At 45.7% G+C, this 16,482-nt stretch overlaps 1 protein-coding gene across 1 annotated transcript; it reads right to left on the minus strand.

Annotated features, from left to right (window-relative positions):
• Window positions 1-1,573: 1,573 nt before the first annotated feature.
• On the minus strand, window positions 1,574-11,391 carry LOC108249955 (carboxypeptidase Z). Its single transcript, XM_017439629.3, has 11 exons — window positions 11,214-11,391; window positions 10,729-10,758; window positions 8,651-9,025; window positions 6,802-7,026; window positions 6,506-6,732; window positions 5,362-5,523; window positions 5,090-5,248; window positions 3,605-3,740; window positions 3,346-3,485; window positions 3,149-3,248; window positions 1,574-2,050 (listed from the first exon to the last, which is right to left on the minus strand). The coding sequence occupies exons 1-11, from the start codon at window positions 11,302-11,304 to the stop codon at window positions 1,692-1,694; spliced, it is 2,004 nt and encodes a 667-aa protein (XP_017295118.1). The 5' UTR covers window positions 11,305-11,391; the 3' UTR covers window positions 1,574-1,691.
• Window positions 11,392-16,482: the final 5,091 nt, after the last annotated feature.

Genomic DNA, 16,482 nt, shown 5'->3' on the forward strand with positions numbered 1-16,482 from the left:
GCCCCGTCCTAAGGCAGGACTGTGCAGCTGGACACTGTGTGGGTCAAGGATGATCCTTATTGATTTCAAGGTCAAGGGGTCAAACAGGAGACCTCTTTGTGGAAACCATGTCTGTGCTCTAACTCTACAACCATGTTAATGTAGGATCGTCAAACTGCACAGCTGGACACCTCGTGTGTCGGGGGTGATCTCTATTGATTTCAAGGTCATGGTGTCAAAGGTTAAGGTAACAAGTGACTCTTGCTAAAACCTTGTCAGTGCTCTAACTCTGAAACTGTGAAATGTAGGATTGTCAAACTGCACAGCTGGACACCTCATGTGTCTGGGTTGATCTCTATGGATTTCAGGGTCAAAGATTAATGTCACAGGTGACCCCCTTTGTGGAAACCTTGTCTGTGGTCTGACTCTACACACATGTATTCCGGACAGTTTACAGTATTAAGCGTAAACTATTAGTATTAGCCACTGATGTCGTTGCTCTTCTTACAGTTTGTAGCGTAGTTAGCCTGACTGGTTGGCAAAAACCTCCTCAGACACATCAGTACTTCCCTGGAATATCAAACTCAATGCCTGTGAACCGATGCAACAGAATTCTTAGGCGTGTTCTTTGGTTGTAAAAAAAAGGAACAGGTGCTGAAACATTTATCAAACGTCAAACACCATCATTACTCACCGGATAAAGAAAACTTCCCCACTATTTTAGTTCCAAAGTGTGGACAGCGCACTCTGCTGGAGACAAGCAAAGAAGGCAGCACAGACTTTGCTTTCACTTGCCTTGAAGAATAAAATAATGAGGTTAATTTTCAGCGCTTTACAGTATTTCAAGACGACTTGTCTTCATTTGAGGACAGTAGCAGCCGGACGGAGACAGTCCAGGGATCCCTCGGGCCACATTTTGACCCCCCCTCGCTTAGCACAACGTGACCAGAGCGCCTTCCAAATCAGGACTGCGGCCCCCGCTACAGAATGACTCGCAGGATTTGAAACGCACTCGGACGGACCTGCAGGCGTTCGTGATGGAGACTATTCCGGGTGATGTGACACAGTGCAGATTATTTTTAATCTACAGTAAACTGAGGTCCGTCAACCCCCCTCGGCTGTTTTACATGTGACGCCACATTGTGCGGCATATTGTTCTTCTTGTTGCTTCGGATTTACCTCTTTTAGGTGCTTCCAGGGTAAACATGCATTAAACAATCCAAAGTTTAAGCAACCGCTCTGTTTAGATCTCTCTAAAAGAGTGTTTTACTGAGGAAAGGAATAGGCGCTGTCACATCTTCAAGCTTAAAAAGACTGCACATTGTACAGACAAACATATGGGACGGATTGCATGTGGGCCTGCTATGAACTGTCAGTTCATCTTTAACCACTTTCAGATGCGTCTGCAGTAACTAAGCACCATTGCATCATCAGATCCGAACCTCTGCATGCACATAGGAGAAGCTGCAAAACAACAAATCCTCCTGGAGAGTGTTTGTTTCTGCAGGAAACCAAAGTTTGGACGAGATGGGTTTTCAGCCTGCCCCCTAGTGGCCGCATGCACGCAACTACAAAAATAGAGGAAACTTGTAACTGAAGGTTTTCCACACTTCTTGAGTGAATTTTATTTATAGGAGATTTTAAACAAGGTGCTCACGTTAACGTACAACGGAAAGCTGATGGAAGTGTGAAGACAAAACTTCATCAAAGCTCTAGTAGTGTTTGAGCAGCCAGGTGGGCGCGGGGCCCCCCACCGAGACGAAGTAGTTCCACCACCACGGCTTCTCCGACCGCTCCTCCCGGCTCTGGTTCAGCTCAGACGTCATGGTGTACCGCGCGTACTGGTTGTACGGGTCGAAGCGTTCGTAGGCCGCCGCAGACAGGAAGCTGTTTTCACCTTTGTGCTCGTCCGACCCCGGAGGGGCCTCCCGCAGCACGAAGTCCAACCGGCCTGCCGTCTGCATGCGGGGTGGCAAGCGGACCTTCTTAATGGCCCTGGCGTAGCCGGGGGCCGAGGCGGTGATGATGTGGATGCCAGGGGGGAGGAGGCGCCAGTAGTCCCCGTTTTCAGCTGGATGGGAAAAGAAAAAGCTCGGGATTTGGACTCGTTATCGACATACTTAATCACAACAATACTACATTTTGTTTCTAGGCGCCTTTTTTAACCTCTGAATTCTCAAACTCACGCAACAGAAATCAATTAGCAGCATCAATTAGCAGCATCAATTAGCGCAGAGACAGAGCAACAACAGTAGATAAACTAGTCCTGGTTTATGATCGCAATGAATATGCTTCTCTGAACAAATGGGTTTTAGGCTCAGATTTAAAGGCGGTAATAGAAACTGAATTTCTGAAGTCCAGGGGGCCGAGCAGCAGAAGGCTCTCCACCCCACTGTGGTCAGGTGACCAAGTGGAACAGGAAGTTGGAAGCAGGATCTGGGATTACGGGTGGGGACGCAAGCGTGGAGAAGGTTGTTAATGGCCTTAAATGAAAGAACGGGATCTTTTAGATGATTCGATGTTTGATGGGGAGCCAGTGAAGTTGCTGTAGGACTGATGTTCTATACCAAACATATTTGTTGGCAGACTCCCTGACCAGAGTTCACTCATCTCACACACACTACATAACCATACATACACACACCTATGTAAGTATATTTATGTTCACATTAGTATACACCTTTGCTATCTTGTTCCAGTTTTAGTACTCTATTACTTCTACTTTTACTTTATTCATTTTACTACTCTTAGGGAGTGTGGAGAGACACGCTCCTGCTGTCACACTGGATTTTTATTGTTGAAATATGAATAAATATCTAAAAACTAAATGAAACCGTAACTGTTGCAGTTTCTTCATTTCATGTTGGTAATAATTAATTCTTATTTTAATCTCTGAGCTGGAAATGTCCCCCGGATTTAATTTCAAAAATCTGGTCACTTTATTCACAGAAAAAAGTCCACCTTTCTCGTTTTCAGATACACAGAAGGCAGTCGTGGTCAGGCTCGACGACCGGACAGAAAAATGAGCGAAAATCTGAAGAAAACCTTTAGAAACACTCTCAGAAATACTATTAACTGTTCTTTAAGACAACTGCTGAAAAAAAAACTAGAATATCAGTGTTTATTTAAATAATGAGTTAATTTACTGATGCATCTTGTGGTAGTTTACCTGAGGTAACGTCATGTCTGATTCCTCTGACTGATATCCGGGCGCCTTTTATCACGTTTCCCTCCTCGTCCTTCACGATGCCTTTGATTCCTCGATGGGCCTGACGGAGGACGACGCAGAACTCGTTAGTTTGTCGTTTCTCCGGGAAACCCAGGTGTGATCTCAGCACAGAAGAAAGAAGAAAGAACAGTCCTTACTGCCTCCATGAAGGCGATCAGAGCTTCCTGGTTGTCGTGCCACGCCCCGAAGAGGTCCTCCTCGGGGGGGAACTTGTCGCACCCCAGCTCCACGGTCACCTCAAAGCAGTTGGTGTGAAGGTAGTTGAAGTCCTGCATGCCTGACGGGACGCACAAAACACACATCCTGCACACTTTCCCTCACTGACTGGTCTCACGGTGACCTCTGGTGGCTCTGGGGTTAACCCCCCCCCCCCCACCCACTCTGGACTCTACTCACCGCCTGCGACGCTGTACCACTGCGCTCCGTTAACGATCCCCTTCTGGCTGTTTGCGCGGGACGAGCCACAGCGCGCCTCGTCGCTGGACATCGTTTTGTGGGTGTTGGCGTAGATGCCCGCGAGAAGTTTAAACACCTAAAGGAAACGGAAACAAGAAGCGCCGTTTCGTCACAAAGCTTTGCCACCTGTCGCCACACTGACCCGCTGCCGCACCGAGCGTTTCTTATTGGTTCAAGGTTCTGACAGAGAAAACCGTCCTGTGCTTGCCTCCTCTGGCTCATTAAAATACACTCAAAAAGCTTTTAGATGTAGTTTCATCCAGATTTATGTCCTTTCCTTTCTGTATCTCTGCCTAATTAAGACATAAATTAAAGGTGCCAGCGAACAATCACTGAAGAGCTCTTGTTCTGTTTGGTTTCTGTCACCATTTTAGTCTTTTTTCCTCACTGTAGAGACATCTGACAGAAATCACAGTTTAGGTTTGAGGATTTTCGGGACATTTCTTCACAAACTGTTCAGCTGACAGTTGATGGCAACCCACTCTCACTTCTGAACCGCCTGAAGTTTTCAAATCTTTTGGCACAACTTTTTTTTTAGTACGTTTACAAAGTTTACATCCAAACGTCTGCCTTTTTACCTTCCGTCACCCAGTGTGTCTCCCGCCTCTGAAAGACTTTTTTTTTTTTTTTTTCCCCTATAAGTGCATTGAGTGCACACCCAAGCTTCCATAGACTTCAATTAAATTTTAGCTCAAACAGTAACTGAAAACTGGGAGTAAACTGTCATTTTATCCTGTGTAACACGCTGTAGGACAGGGGTAGGCAATCCTGGTCCTCGAGGGCCACTCTCCCTGCATGTTTTACTTGTTTCTCTGCTCCAACACACCTGATTTGAATCAATGGGTGATTAACAGGCTTCTGCAGAACATGAAGAGGTGATTTAACCACTGAATCAGGTGTGTTGGAGAAGGGAAACAAGGAAAACATGCAGGATGGTGGCCCTCGAGGACCAGGATTGGCCAGTCCTGCTGTAGGAGGTCAACCCCTTTAGCCATCTGCTGCTTACGGTTCAAGTATTTTTAAGGTACTTATAGTTTTAAATACAATAACTGTTGGTTTGAGGCTTATTTTTCAGTGTTCTTGTTTGCCTCTCATTAATTTGGCAGTCAGGGAGTGAGAGACAGATGTGTAACTACCACGCTGACCATAGTGAGGCACTGTTAACAGCTTTAGCGTTGCTTCTAATCTTGGTTCTCCTCACATCCAAACTGTTTTTTTTAGCTTAAATGATTCCAAAGCTGATAGTGGAATTTTAGACAACTTTCAAGTTTTCTGTATTTTTCTTTAGTTGTTCTTAATGTTTCTTTTCGGCCTCAACTTCAGAAGGTCCAAACTGAATCTGCAGCTGCTGCACATCAACATTTATCAAGGCACGTTTCATGTTTTCCACCGTGTTGAATGTTTCGATCCAAAGAGCTCCTTTACTTTGTCGTCAGGTGTCGGGGAGAACATGTTCTGTTCGAGTGGATGTTTGGACAGGTCGTAGGGGTAGGACACCACCAGGTCGCCGCTGTGGAAGTTAGCGGAGAGCACAAACGGGACAGAGCGGATCCACTTCATGACGGCGTACGTCTCCGGCGCGACCTGGAATCCAGCAGTTAAACAGCCATTAACTCACCACTTCAGCTGATTTCTAAGCTGACAGAAAGACTCTGAAACGCTGTTGTCTCGTAGGCCATAAGGGTTTCACTCTGTACCTTACCAAACCAGTAATTGTCTGGGATTGGGATGTGGTCGGTGTGGAAGCTCCTTTGCCTGCGCCGGCTGTAAACGATGGAGGTCAAATCGGGGAAGTTTCGGTTCAAGTCAATGTTCTGAGCGTTGTTTCGGCCCACGTTCCAAGAGCCATATCTGGGTACCTGAAGATTTAAATAAATGAATAAATTGTGTTTTAGAAATCTGCAGAAAGACAAAAACAAATAATTTTAAAGTTTTAAACGCTTGGTTTATGACTTTCAGCATAAAAACATTTGAGAAAAGAAATGCTTTAATGGCCTAAAACATTTAACAGATTGTTAAATATTATCATCATTACTTCTATTATTGTTGCTGTTTTTTTAAGCTTGGTTTCACAGGTGGTTTTGTCACATTAATCTAGTCACCAACTAGCCATGTGCTTCATGTTTTTAATTGATTGGTATGATTTTCTGATTTATTTAGAGTCATCTCCTCTAAATCTGCCTTGGTTCTTGTCTGGAAGGAGGTGGATTGCTCCCTCTGGGTCAGAGTTGAGTCTTTGCATTAAGGTGAGGAGTTTAAGGGGGGGGCTCTACTCTAAGCTCAGGGTGGAGCTTAGAGTAGAGCCGCTGCTCCTCCTCATCGACGGGAGTCAACTGAGGTGGTTTCGGACCACCGACAGAAGACCCCAGGGCAAACCTTGAAATCACTGGAGGGATTATGTATCCTCACTGGGCTGGGAACGCATCGGGATCCCCCAAGAGGAGCTGAAGAAGGGAATATCTCTGCCTCTGGGACCCGACATTACAAAGGTGGAAGAAAATGGGTGGATTGATGGTCGGATAGATGGAGTTAACTGCAACTTGTGTCTGAATAAGATCCAAGAAACTCACAGTACACAGTGTCTTAACAACTTGATGGTTGTTCACGTGACAATACCCTAAATATCTCATTTTACTTGCTCAAAGCGAGCAGCGTGCCGTACGTCCTGTGATTAAAGTCATGATTCCTGGTCGCTCCCCACTCTGATTACAGGGCAAAACACTTAAGAAGCTTTTAGTTTGTTTCACATACGGCATTCAAGAAGGCAGCTTGGTTCAGTCCGTGTAATGAATGTGACTCAAAGTGCAGAGTAATAAACGTAAATGACCACGTCATTGTTACCTCTTCATCACCGTAGCTGTCGCCGTTGGCTCCGGACACAGCCAGCTCGTATCCGTCAGGGTTCATGGAGGGCAGGATGTGAATACGGGTTGTGTTGACGAGGGTTTGAATGCGCTCGTTCCCACTTTGGTACTCGGAGCAAAGGTACTGAGCCAAGTAGATGAGCAGCTGGCGGCCCACGACTTCATCCCCATGCATGTTTCCGACGTACTTCACCTCTGGCTCCACTGCACAGATTTTATATTTATTATTAACCCATTTTCATACGAGATTCGAGGTGGAAGGGTCGTACTCACGTGGCTCGTGTTCTCCGGGATTGTTTGAGAACTCGATGGCCAGCAGCTCCCTGCCCTCCATGCTGCGACCGATGCTGTAGGTTCTGGCGATGTCGGCGCACCGATCCTCGGCCGTCTTTAAGGCGCTGATCATCTCAGAGTTGGAGTGGTAGGTGAACTGTAGGGACGCAGCAGGGCCTTCAGGAGGAGGAACCTCCGTCGCTGCCACTGCCTCGTCTTCCTGCTCTGCAAGAAAAATAAACCATTTCCGGTTCTTTAATATGAATATATCTCTAAAGATAAATCAGATAAATGTCTTCTGTGATGACATTTATTGGAATATAAGATTTCTGGAGCGCCCCAAAAAAATTTAAAAAAGGAAAACACTTGGCTAAATTACTTCAGGAAACAAACTAGAACCAGGGAAATTTTAAAAAATATGATATGATTTAACATGATTAAAAAAGAAATGCGATTGAAAATGCAATTTATACACAAAATTTAAATAAAGTTTTCTGAAAAATTATTGTAATTTTATAGTAAGTATAAAACAAACAGTAAAAACTCATTTATTGGGTTAAAGTTCACAGTCACATTACCTGAAATTAAAAAAACATAAATTCCTTCATTTATTTCTACATTTCTAGTGATGCGGTAAACAGGTACTAATGATGAGTGAGAGACAAGCTTCAGGCCCTGACTACGATACACCGGATGCTTTAAAAAAGAAAAAAATAAAGGATTATTTTTCCTCTTCCTCAAAGAAAATCTAGAAATTACACTAGGGGGCAGTATGTTGACATTAACATGAAACCACAAAGGAACATTAGGACACTGTCGCTTGATGCCTTTTACCATTTTCTCTCTGTTGTTTTTTTTTTTTTTTCTTTTCACAAAGTTAAATGGTTACAGAGTCAGGCCAAAACAAGCCAGATGCAGGAAAACAAACAAAACACAAAATGGTTTCAACACAACTGTTGTGGTTTCTCAGCGCTCAAAGCAACAGTGGGCATGCGAGCGTAGCCTGCTGTGTTGTTGTTTTTCAAAAACCTTTTCATGTTGCCCAAAGAAATATGTCAGAAAAATCATTTTTTCTTCACTGCAGGCGAGTGTTTTAGCAAAAACAGCAGCTTGGATGTGAACAAGAGGTTCAAACGACAGGGCCTAAAAGCAGAACGGGATATCTTTAACAAGAACACAACGAGCCAATCACTGCAGGCCACATATGCCCCTTTTACACCGGCTCTAACGGTCCCGGCTCCACTCTGCTCCGCTTGCTTTGCGCGCGTTTCCATCTGCATTTTTTCGAGGCCAGTCCTGCTTCTTTGGTCCCTGCTTCGGAGTTGGGCCAGCCGGGCCGGCCCTGCTTTCATGGGTGACGCAAGCTTAGCTCCTGTTCACTCATTGGTCGTGGGTGTGACCAGATGCAAGCATAAAGAGCAAACGGTAGGAATATAAACAACACCGTTAGCTTACCCTGCAATGTTTATCCCGTCTGTCCCCCAGCTGAAGGCGCTGTAAAGCCTGAAATCTCCGGCTGATAACAGCTGTCCTACTCTGCGCAACAATCGCGGCATCCAGAGCATTTCTTCCACTGCGCCTGTCTTCCTGAAGTCTCAGGAGAATCCACATACGTTTAAAAAACAGCAACAACACAGGGCCAACGTTGTCCATAGCGCTTCTGTTTTTTACACAACTTGCGCCAAGTTTTCGTAGCGCGCCCCGCGGCCCCGCAACACGACAAGGCGTTCCTCTGCTACCGACCAGACTGGCCGGTGGAAATGCGATAGATTCTTTATCGAGCCAAGTAGAGCGGAGTAGAGCCGGACTTCTGAAGAAGAGCCGGTGTAAAAGGGGCAATATTTGTTACCTCTGAGGCCCTCCAGTGGGTCGTAGCATCCCTCCTCGTCGCCGACGAAGAACCGGTCACAGTCCAGGAAGTAGGGCCAAGCCATCTGTATCTCCTCAAAAGCGCGCCTGCACTTCTTGTGCACCGCCTCGCAGGCGCTCTGACAGGGCCTCAGCACCGAGTTCCTCTCGCACCGCGGGGTCAGCACGGAGCAGGCCAGCATGCGCACGTCGGGGTTGCACCGGCCCCCGAGCAGAGAGTCCACCACGCTGACGAGGAGGTACTCCACGCTGGACTCGGCGTCCTTACGGGTCTTCTGGCCGAGGATGTTGGGGAACATGGTCTGGGAGTAGGCCATGTCCTCGCAGTAGGACAGCACTAAGTCGGCGCACTTGGCTGAAGTGGAAACATAAATCGCAACGATCGGACAGCTTACGGACATTTAAAACAGGATTATATTGATGCGGAATATAACAATGCATTATACAGTTTAAACAGTGCGATGGAAAAGTTTTAAACCACGGCTCATCTCTTTATATTTTGCTTTCAGGAGCACAGCCTTCCTGCAGTCTTTTAAAGTGGGTTTGATCAGCTTTTTCTGATCGTTTTTTAAATCTTTTTCTTTAAACTTTAGCTGCTTTTTTACTCCCTCACTCCTTTTCTGTCCGGTCCTCGAACTCGACCGTGACGACATGTTGTGCTGTTTGTGCTTTGAGAATGAGAAAACTGGACAAAAAGAAAGAAGAGGAACATATCTACAGCGGACAAACAGTATCTGAAAGTCTTTAAGAACAAGGAACAGACGTCTCATCCTTCAGCTGATCAGCTATCGTTGTTTTTAGCTTTTAGCTCTTTGAGATCAACCTTGTTGAAGCTGAAATACTTATTTATATTCATCAAACTCTGTGTTATCTTTAGTATTTTTCATTTCTTACATAAAAAAATGGGAAAACTGTGTCAGGTTGCTCCTATCACAGTTACTTGGTAGGAAATTACCTGTTAGCTAGGTGGCTTGTAGACCTACTTTAGGTAGTTTTGAGTTACACACCCAACAGACATCCAATTTATTAGGTACACATTTAAGCTGCAGTAGTTACAAGCTAAACATTCAATTTAAAAACAGTTCTTTGCAACAATAAGTGTCGACACTACGCTGATTTATTTGTTGAGTTTGGAAACATTTGACGTTTAAAAGGATTTATAACTAAGTTAAGTGTCTGAGAATGTTCAAGTTCTGGACTGAAGCTGAGTGATAAAGCAGCAAAAGTCAAATAAAACAAGAAAAAAACTGTTCAGACTTTTTAGAAAACCTGGAGAGTTATTATCATTACTATTTGAGAGGATTACATGGTACATGGATGGTACGCAGCTATCTACTTTTACTCTGCTGAGTCGTCTGTTATGTGTTGAAACAGAATATGAGGTCTTCTGGTTCATCTCCTGAGCTTTGTTATGTCTGATTGATTTAAAAGTCAAAGTTAAGCAGAAACATTCTTCGAAAAACGATCAGGAATCGAACAAAAAAAGAACCAAATGTCCAAAGAAAAACTTTGAAAGCCCTTCAGAAGGCCGGGACTCTGTTACACAAGACCACTTTAAAAGATCACAGGGGCGTCTGTTTCCTACACCAGCAAAATATAAATACACCAGGGGTGGGTGAAAACTTTCTGCCCCGGACTGTGCTCTTTGTGTGACAGCCCTGAATCCCGAGCTTCACCGCGCCACCGTCAATCACCCGCTCCTAAATATTTCCATTATCTGTGGAAATTAGAATTTGAATTTTTAATGGTGTCATGGATCATCTAAAAATACTCTGGGGACAAATTGCGCCGTGATTCATGATCCCACCCTTGTTCGGTGAGGAAACAACAAGCGTCGATCGAATCCTCACACCTGGCAGGTGAGAGAGAGAGGGGCTTAAAGGCTTTGGAGTTTTGTTTCTTTCTTGTGATTAGAAGCTCGAAGGCAACCCCCCCAAAAAAAGAGGTGCCGTTAATAATTCATCCACCCAGACATGATTGGGCTGCTTCGCTTGGAGGCGAGGATGACAAACAGCCCAGGCGTGACACCGCGCTTCCTTCGAGCTGGAGGGTACTTACGTTTCTCTTCCACCGTCGGCTTGCACATTCCTGCAAGACACATCGCTGTTATTACAGGGAGGCAGGCACTAGATGGCAGAACGGTTTCTGTAAACGCTTCAGAACGCTCTAAGCTTTCCCCTCTTATCAACTCTTTAAAATATCTGCCAGTCTACATCGGGAAAAGGCAGTCCAAGAAAGGACTGAAAGTCTAATTTATTACAGCTGAAAAGCATTCAGTCAACTGGCCCTTAGAGAGCTCCTCTGGCAAGCAAAAGATAAATACCAGCACTGTTTTTTAAGATTTCTACAGATGTTTAAGTTTATTTTAATATAACATAAGTAGCCTTAAAGATGTTTGTAAAAAAATCTGATTCTGTCAGAGGGAGTTCTGGCATCAGGAGTGCTCCACGGGCTTCATTAAAAAAACACGTCGTGTTGACTTGACGCAGCTCCAGATGCAAACATCAGGCACACAGAGTGTTTGTAACGCGAAAAGACCTTACCTCTCACCCGCGGGTCACACTGTGGCAGAGCGCCGGACACGCCGACCAACATCTGCAGCAGGACCAGGACCGGGACTGGGACCAGCGGCATTTTTCTCCACACTTTGGAATCCTCTTCGATGTGGCAGCCGGAGGGTGTGCTTCGGTCTGTGAGCGAGACTGCGTAAACTTGCCGGGATGCCAGAAATTCCCACTGACAGCCGCTTTATTATAAACATTACGGTTAACTATTGAGTTACGGAGCAAATTGCTCGGGAGGTGAAGCGGGGACACGCGCACGGCAGCAGGAGAGTGGATTCTTTTACGAGAAGTGGTGCCTGTTTTTCATTTTACGGACAATGACTTTATCTCTTAAACAGGGAGGCTATTTAAATGCACTTTATTCTACATTGAGTTGTCTTTAAGCAGGACAGGAAACAGCTGTCAGTAAACTGTCTTGGTCCTTCAAGTTTAAAGTAGCTGGAAACAACATTTTAATAAAACTGTGCCGAGCTACAAGCAAATGAAAGAGACGTCTTGTAGTTCAAGAGTTATTGCGTGAATCTGCAGCTTGTTTTGCTTCCCGGTGTTAACAGTTTACCACTGTAGCTCTTGTTGCTCTTAGTAACGGGATCAGTGACGAGGGCAGCCTTAGTGGAGTCCAAGCTGCACCAAAACAAGACTAGATTTTTTTTTTTATTTGCTGAGAATGAAAACACAGGTCCTGCTATGGTTACGAGGACTTGACGGTCCGCAAAAAAAGTGACCCCGGTGCTCCATTTTCCTGCAGCAGCTCCACAAAGTGCCACAGGAGGGGCTCGATCTGACGCCTTCTCCAGATTGTTTGTTTGCATATGGGCTGAACAAACAAGCTCTCGGACCTCCTCGACCCGTGGCGCCCTGCCTGCCACAGGAAGGGTTTCAAACACCACGGCAACCTCTGCCAAGCTAATAGGCTCGTCTTCGCCGAGCCTCTCAAGTAGTCTCTGTCCAGGTTTGCAATTCTCTGCCAAAGTCCAGAGTAACTGGGACAAGCCCTGCTTTCCTTTTCTGGGGCGCCGAATGGTTCGACAGAACCTCCTTGAAGCCACCTGAAAGGGTTTTTTTTTATTTTTCCATAGCTTCTCCGAATCCCTTTCATGCCCCGATTTTTGTTTCCATTACCACAGAAGTGTATATGATAGCTTCCAATAAGTCCTTTAGATGCCATCGCGACAGCAAATAATGACCACGTTATTGGCCACATCACCTGTAAGCCACATCTGAACTTGACCCAGTCAAATTTCACGTCTCCCTCAGGATGGAAGTGAAAGCTGAAGACCTCATGAACAGGGGCCTCGCCTCTGGCAGCCTTTCCCACTCCACGGGTCTACCGCATCTAAACCCAACTCGGCACTGGGTTAGCATTTTAATTATCATTTATTAACCTTTATTCAACCCCACTGAGATCACAGATCTCTTTTTCCAAAAGATCTGCCTAACATTCATGATCTTAGTGTGGTAGGAAACCCAGAGGAAACCCATGCAAACCTCAGGAGAACACGCAAGCTCCACACAGCGAGAGCCCAGGTCCAACCCGGGGCTTGAACCCAGGACCTTCTTACTGTGAGGCTAACCACTAATCCGTCGCTCTGATCAGACAGCTCTTCTCTCGCTCTTCACTTGCATGTCCAACACAAAACGCTGCAGGTCGGTTGATCTAACTGTGAAGTCGATCATTGACCTTTGACCTCAGGAGGTCTGGTTCTCAGTACACAGAGTGTGCCCAGGTTTTGAACCTCCCTTATGCTTAAAAAGGGTAGTTCAAAACTGAGACGCTCATTGTGGACATTATTATTGTTCATTATGGTTCATTATGGACAGTCAGTACTGTACCTTGCACAAAAATGAGTCCAACAGCAGAACGTCATTCAGAACCAGATCGGATCTGAGGGTTGTTCCTCCTGATCGAACCCCTCCAGGTAACTCCATCATTGAAAGTCACCCACGGGTGGCACCTTTTCCAGGCCTACATCCAGAGGAGTCCAGGGCCAGAGTCCTCTGAACTGCTGCTGGGGGGGGGACCCTTTTCAGGCCCCGGACCTGTGCGTATCCTCGCACCAACACGATGCCTCTCCCCTCGGGCAACTCCAGAGCAGGAGATGGTCCAAACCCTCGAAGGAGCCGGGTCCCAGACCCGGGTCGACATCTAGTTGGTGTTGTTCGACCTCACATCGTACCAGCGAAGGGCGTGACGGTTCTCAGGAGCCCTGATTTACACACCTGTTCAAGTTTCAACGGCAGGCGTCCCGGGATGTGCTTTAAAATTCCGAAGGCGACGGCGCACCGAACGCACGGCTCGAACTTTTCAAAACTGTAACGTTCAAACTCGCTCGGCTAATTACGAGGTCTTCTCTTCAAGCTGAGCAGATCTAAATTAGCATAATGAGAAGAGTGAATATTCATCACGGTAGGAGGCAGGAGGCCAGGCAGGCAGAGGTGAAGTAAAAAAAGAAATTAAAAAAAAAAACTCCTCTGTATCATTCCACTAAATCAGGAATATTGATTAGATTCCTAACATGTTCATGTTTTATGCAAATTGCTGCAGAAACTGATTAGAGGCGAAGCCTGACGGGAGAGATAATCCTCTGTGGGAAGCATGCATGTACTTGCAATGAGTGTCTGTGATCGCAGAAAAAAAACAAATAGGTGTTGATCCGCGGGAAAGGCTGAGTCACTGTTTGAGATAGTTTAGAGCCATCGACAGTCGGGCTGCAATGGGAAAACATATGCACAGCTGAAGAGAGAAAAAAAAAAAAGCTCGTCTTGGCTTAAAATTAGAGGAGAGCTCTTGGAGGCAAAATCAAAAATAGGATCTGAGGGAGAAGAAGCGCCAGGGCTGACACATTTACCCTCACGTTTTTCCTACCATAAAGTGCATTTTATTATGCTCCGGTAAAGCTACAGCAAAGCGTTTGTCCGTTAAGAGCCCCTCGGAAACGTGAGGAGCTACGACACACATTTTGCCCCGCATACATTTTCCATTCGAGCAGTTTTAATTACCAGCTCCTCCCTCATCGGCCTCTGATGATTGGGGTTAATTAGGATGTGATAAAACGGCCGAGCGCCGCCGCCATTTCAACCCCGGAGCCGCTTTCGGCTCGAACTGTTTGAATTTCGAAGGTTCTGGTGGCTGACGGATCCCTGCATGGAAATCCATAAATAATTAGTCATTTGTTTCAGGTTTTTTTTTTTGTTTGTTCAATTTTTGTGGTTTTGCATTGTGCAATCGAGCCTCGTTAGTGAGTTAGCACAGGCTAATTGACAAAAATGAACTTTTGACCACTTTGTTTGATTAAACTTGGGGAACAACCTGTTGCAAACGAGGCCGTTTGGGTCTGTTTCTGCCTTCAGACCAGAACTAATGAACAGAATCAGAAATCGTTCCTACATTTCCCTTTAAGCTGCTCCAAAATTGCTGAGATTTTTTTTTTGCCACCGGTTCCTTAATTGCCTCCAGACTTGTTGCCTCGACTCGTTCCGGCCATCTCTCCTTCACTTCTGTTGGCAAAATGAAATTCACAAACTTTACACATCGCATCCCGAAAAGAAGCGCGATCGAAGTGCGGCGCGTTGGCTCGATTCAAGGACGTTACTTTGCGGCTCTCCAGATGTTTAATAGCTCCGTAAATGACAGCTTTTATTGCACGTTTTCCACTAATATGAAATCACTCTGTCAAAGAACAGCAAGTGGCTCACAGGAAAGAGGGGAAAAGGAAATATACATGTGGGTAAAACACATCCAAATAAATATTTCCGTCGTCATAAAGCAGCTGGTCCGGTAAAAGTACAGAGCAGCTGAAAAAAGTCACATATTGTGGCACAAACACTCAAACAGTGTGTTTTTTAAAGCACTTCGAGATCGTGGCTATGCTACATCCCCATTATCCTAGACGAAACAAAGCTGCTCCTGTACAGTGCAAAATACATCGTTTACAGTGTGTAAATATATATCCACGGGAACGTTTTCGGCAGTCCACTGGCAAAGCAAAGCCTGCTCGTAACAAATGCAGTCCAGGCAGGAGTCTGGTACATTCAGGTCGAAGGATGAGTCTGGTGACGTGCAAAAAGTTTCTTCCCATCAACAAAACTTGTAAAAACTGGTCCTAAATTAAATGAACTAGCATTCTGGGAAGGATTTTCATACAGCTGCCACCTCGAATGTCCAAGGCTACGTTCATACCGCAGGCACATGCGACCCAATTCTGATTTTTAAATTTTTTTTTATGCCCCGATTCGAAACGTATCAGATTTTCTTCAGGGCAGAGCGAATGTGACAAATCCAATTTGTTTCCTATCCGATCCAGGTCTTTTCCATACGTGGTTCTGAATCGGATACACATCCGATGGTTTTCAAAGCGATCCCAGTCTGAACGTTCATGTCGGATGAAAGGACGGAGGTCCCTCCACCCTCGGCTCCGAGTCTTCATCCTCACACGCCTCTGCGAAGACGCAGCAGCCACAGCTCCAAAAAAAAAGGATCATTGTTAACATTTGCGCTCTTTGTCTTCTTTTATCTTTTACCATTTAGATGGACAGTCGTCCCTCACTGGACAGCAGCTTCAGAATCAACACACACACACCAACACTCGCTGCGTCCATATTAACTTCTGTAACCTCAGCGTGCGGAGCGTGACGCCATGTCTTCTTCTGTGTTTGAGGCTCATTTTGGGAACTGGAGTCTGATGGAGGTCGCGTTCAAAACGTGAACGACCACGCAAAACAATCAGATTTGAGCAATAAGACCTGCAGTGTGAACGTAGACCAAGTTTTCACCGTCTGCTCTGGGGACAACTCTCAGCGACCACCGCACCCACCGGGAGTCAACCCCACTCAAGATGGCTGCCGCAGCTTACAGAGGTGGCTGTAACTCAGTCCGTTTTACAGATACTGAGCTCCGATTCGGCCCGGTAGTCGCTGAGAGTCATCCCCAACGCATACTCTGAGCGCTCACAGGTCGGGCGAACTCTTTAATGGCAGCTTGGGTACGAACTTCAAGAAATGCTTTTCGTTTGTTCTGCTTTGGTAAACACCGAGACCAACAGAAGCCATTTTCTTTCCTTCCCACGTATGAGTACAACTGCGCCTCTTCTTTGTTTTTGTGTGCAACTTTAGACCTCAAAACACACATTCACGCGTTCATCACCCATTGGGCTACTTCAGCTCGATGCTTCAGCCTCGACTGCTCCTCTCTGCGTCAGCGACTGGCGCCGCACATCTTTATAACAAGCATTAGCAGGCGAGTTTCAGC

The sequence above is a fragment of the Kryptolebias marmoratus genome, linkage group LG7 (genome assembly GCF_001649575.2).
Source record: "Kryptolebias marmoratus isolate JLee-2015 linkage group LG7, ASM164957v2, whole genome shotgun sequence".
NCBI lineage: Eukaryota > Metazoa > Chordata > Actinopteri > Cyprinodontiformes > Rivulidae > Kryptolebias > Kryptolebias marmoratus.

What these genes read in the sequence shown, in the direction of transcription:
- LOC108249955 (XM_017439629.3), bottom strand. Translation starts at nt 11,304, where the DNA reads ATGCCGCTGGTCCCAGTCCCGGTCCTGGTCCTGCTGCAGATGTTGGTC. An exon ending in ACAGCTACGGTGATGAAGAG is followed by an intron (nt 5,524 to 6,505) that starts GTAACAATGACG and finishes TTAAATCTTCAG; the next exon opens with GTACCCAGATATGGCTCTTG. An exon ending in TGATCGCCTTCATGGAGGCA is followed by an intron (nt 3,249 to 3,345) that starts GTAAGGACTGTT and finishes GTCCTCCGTCAG; the next exon opens with GCCCATCGAGGAATCAAAGG.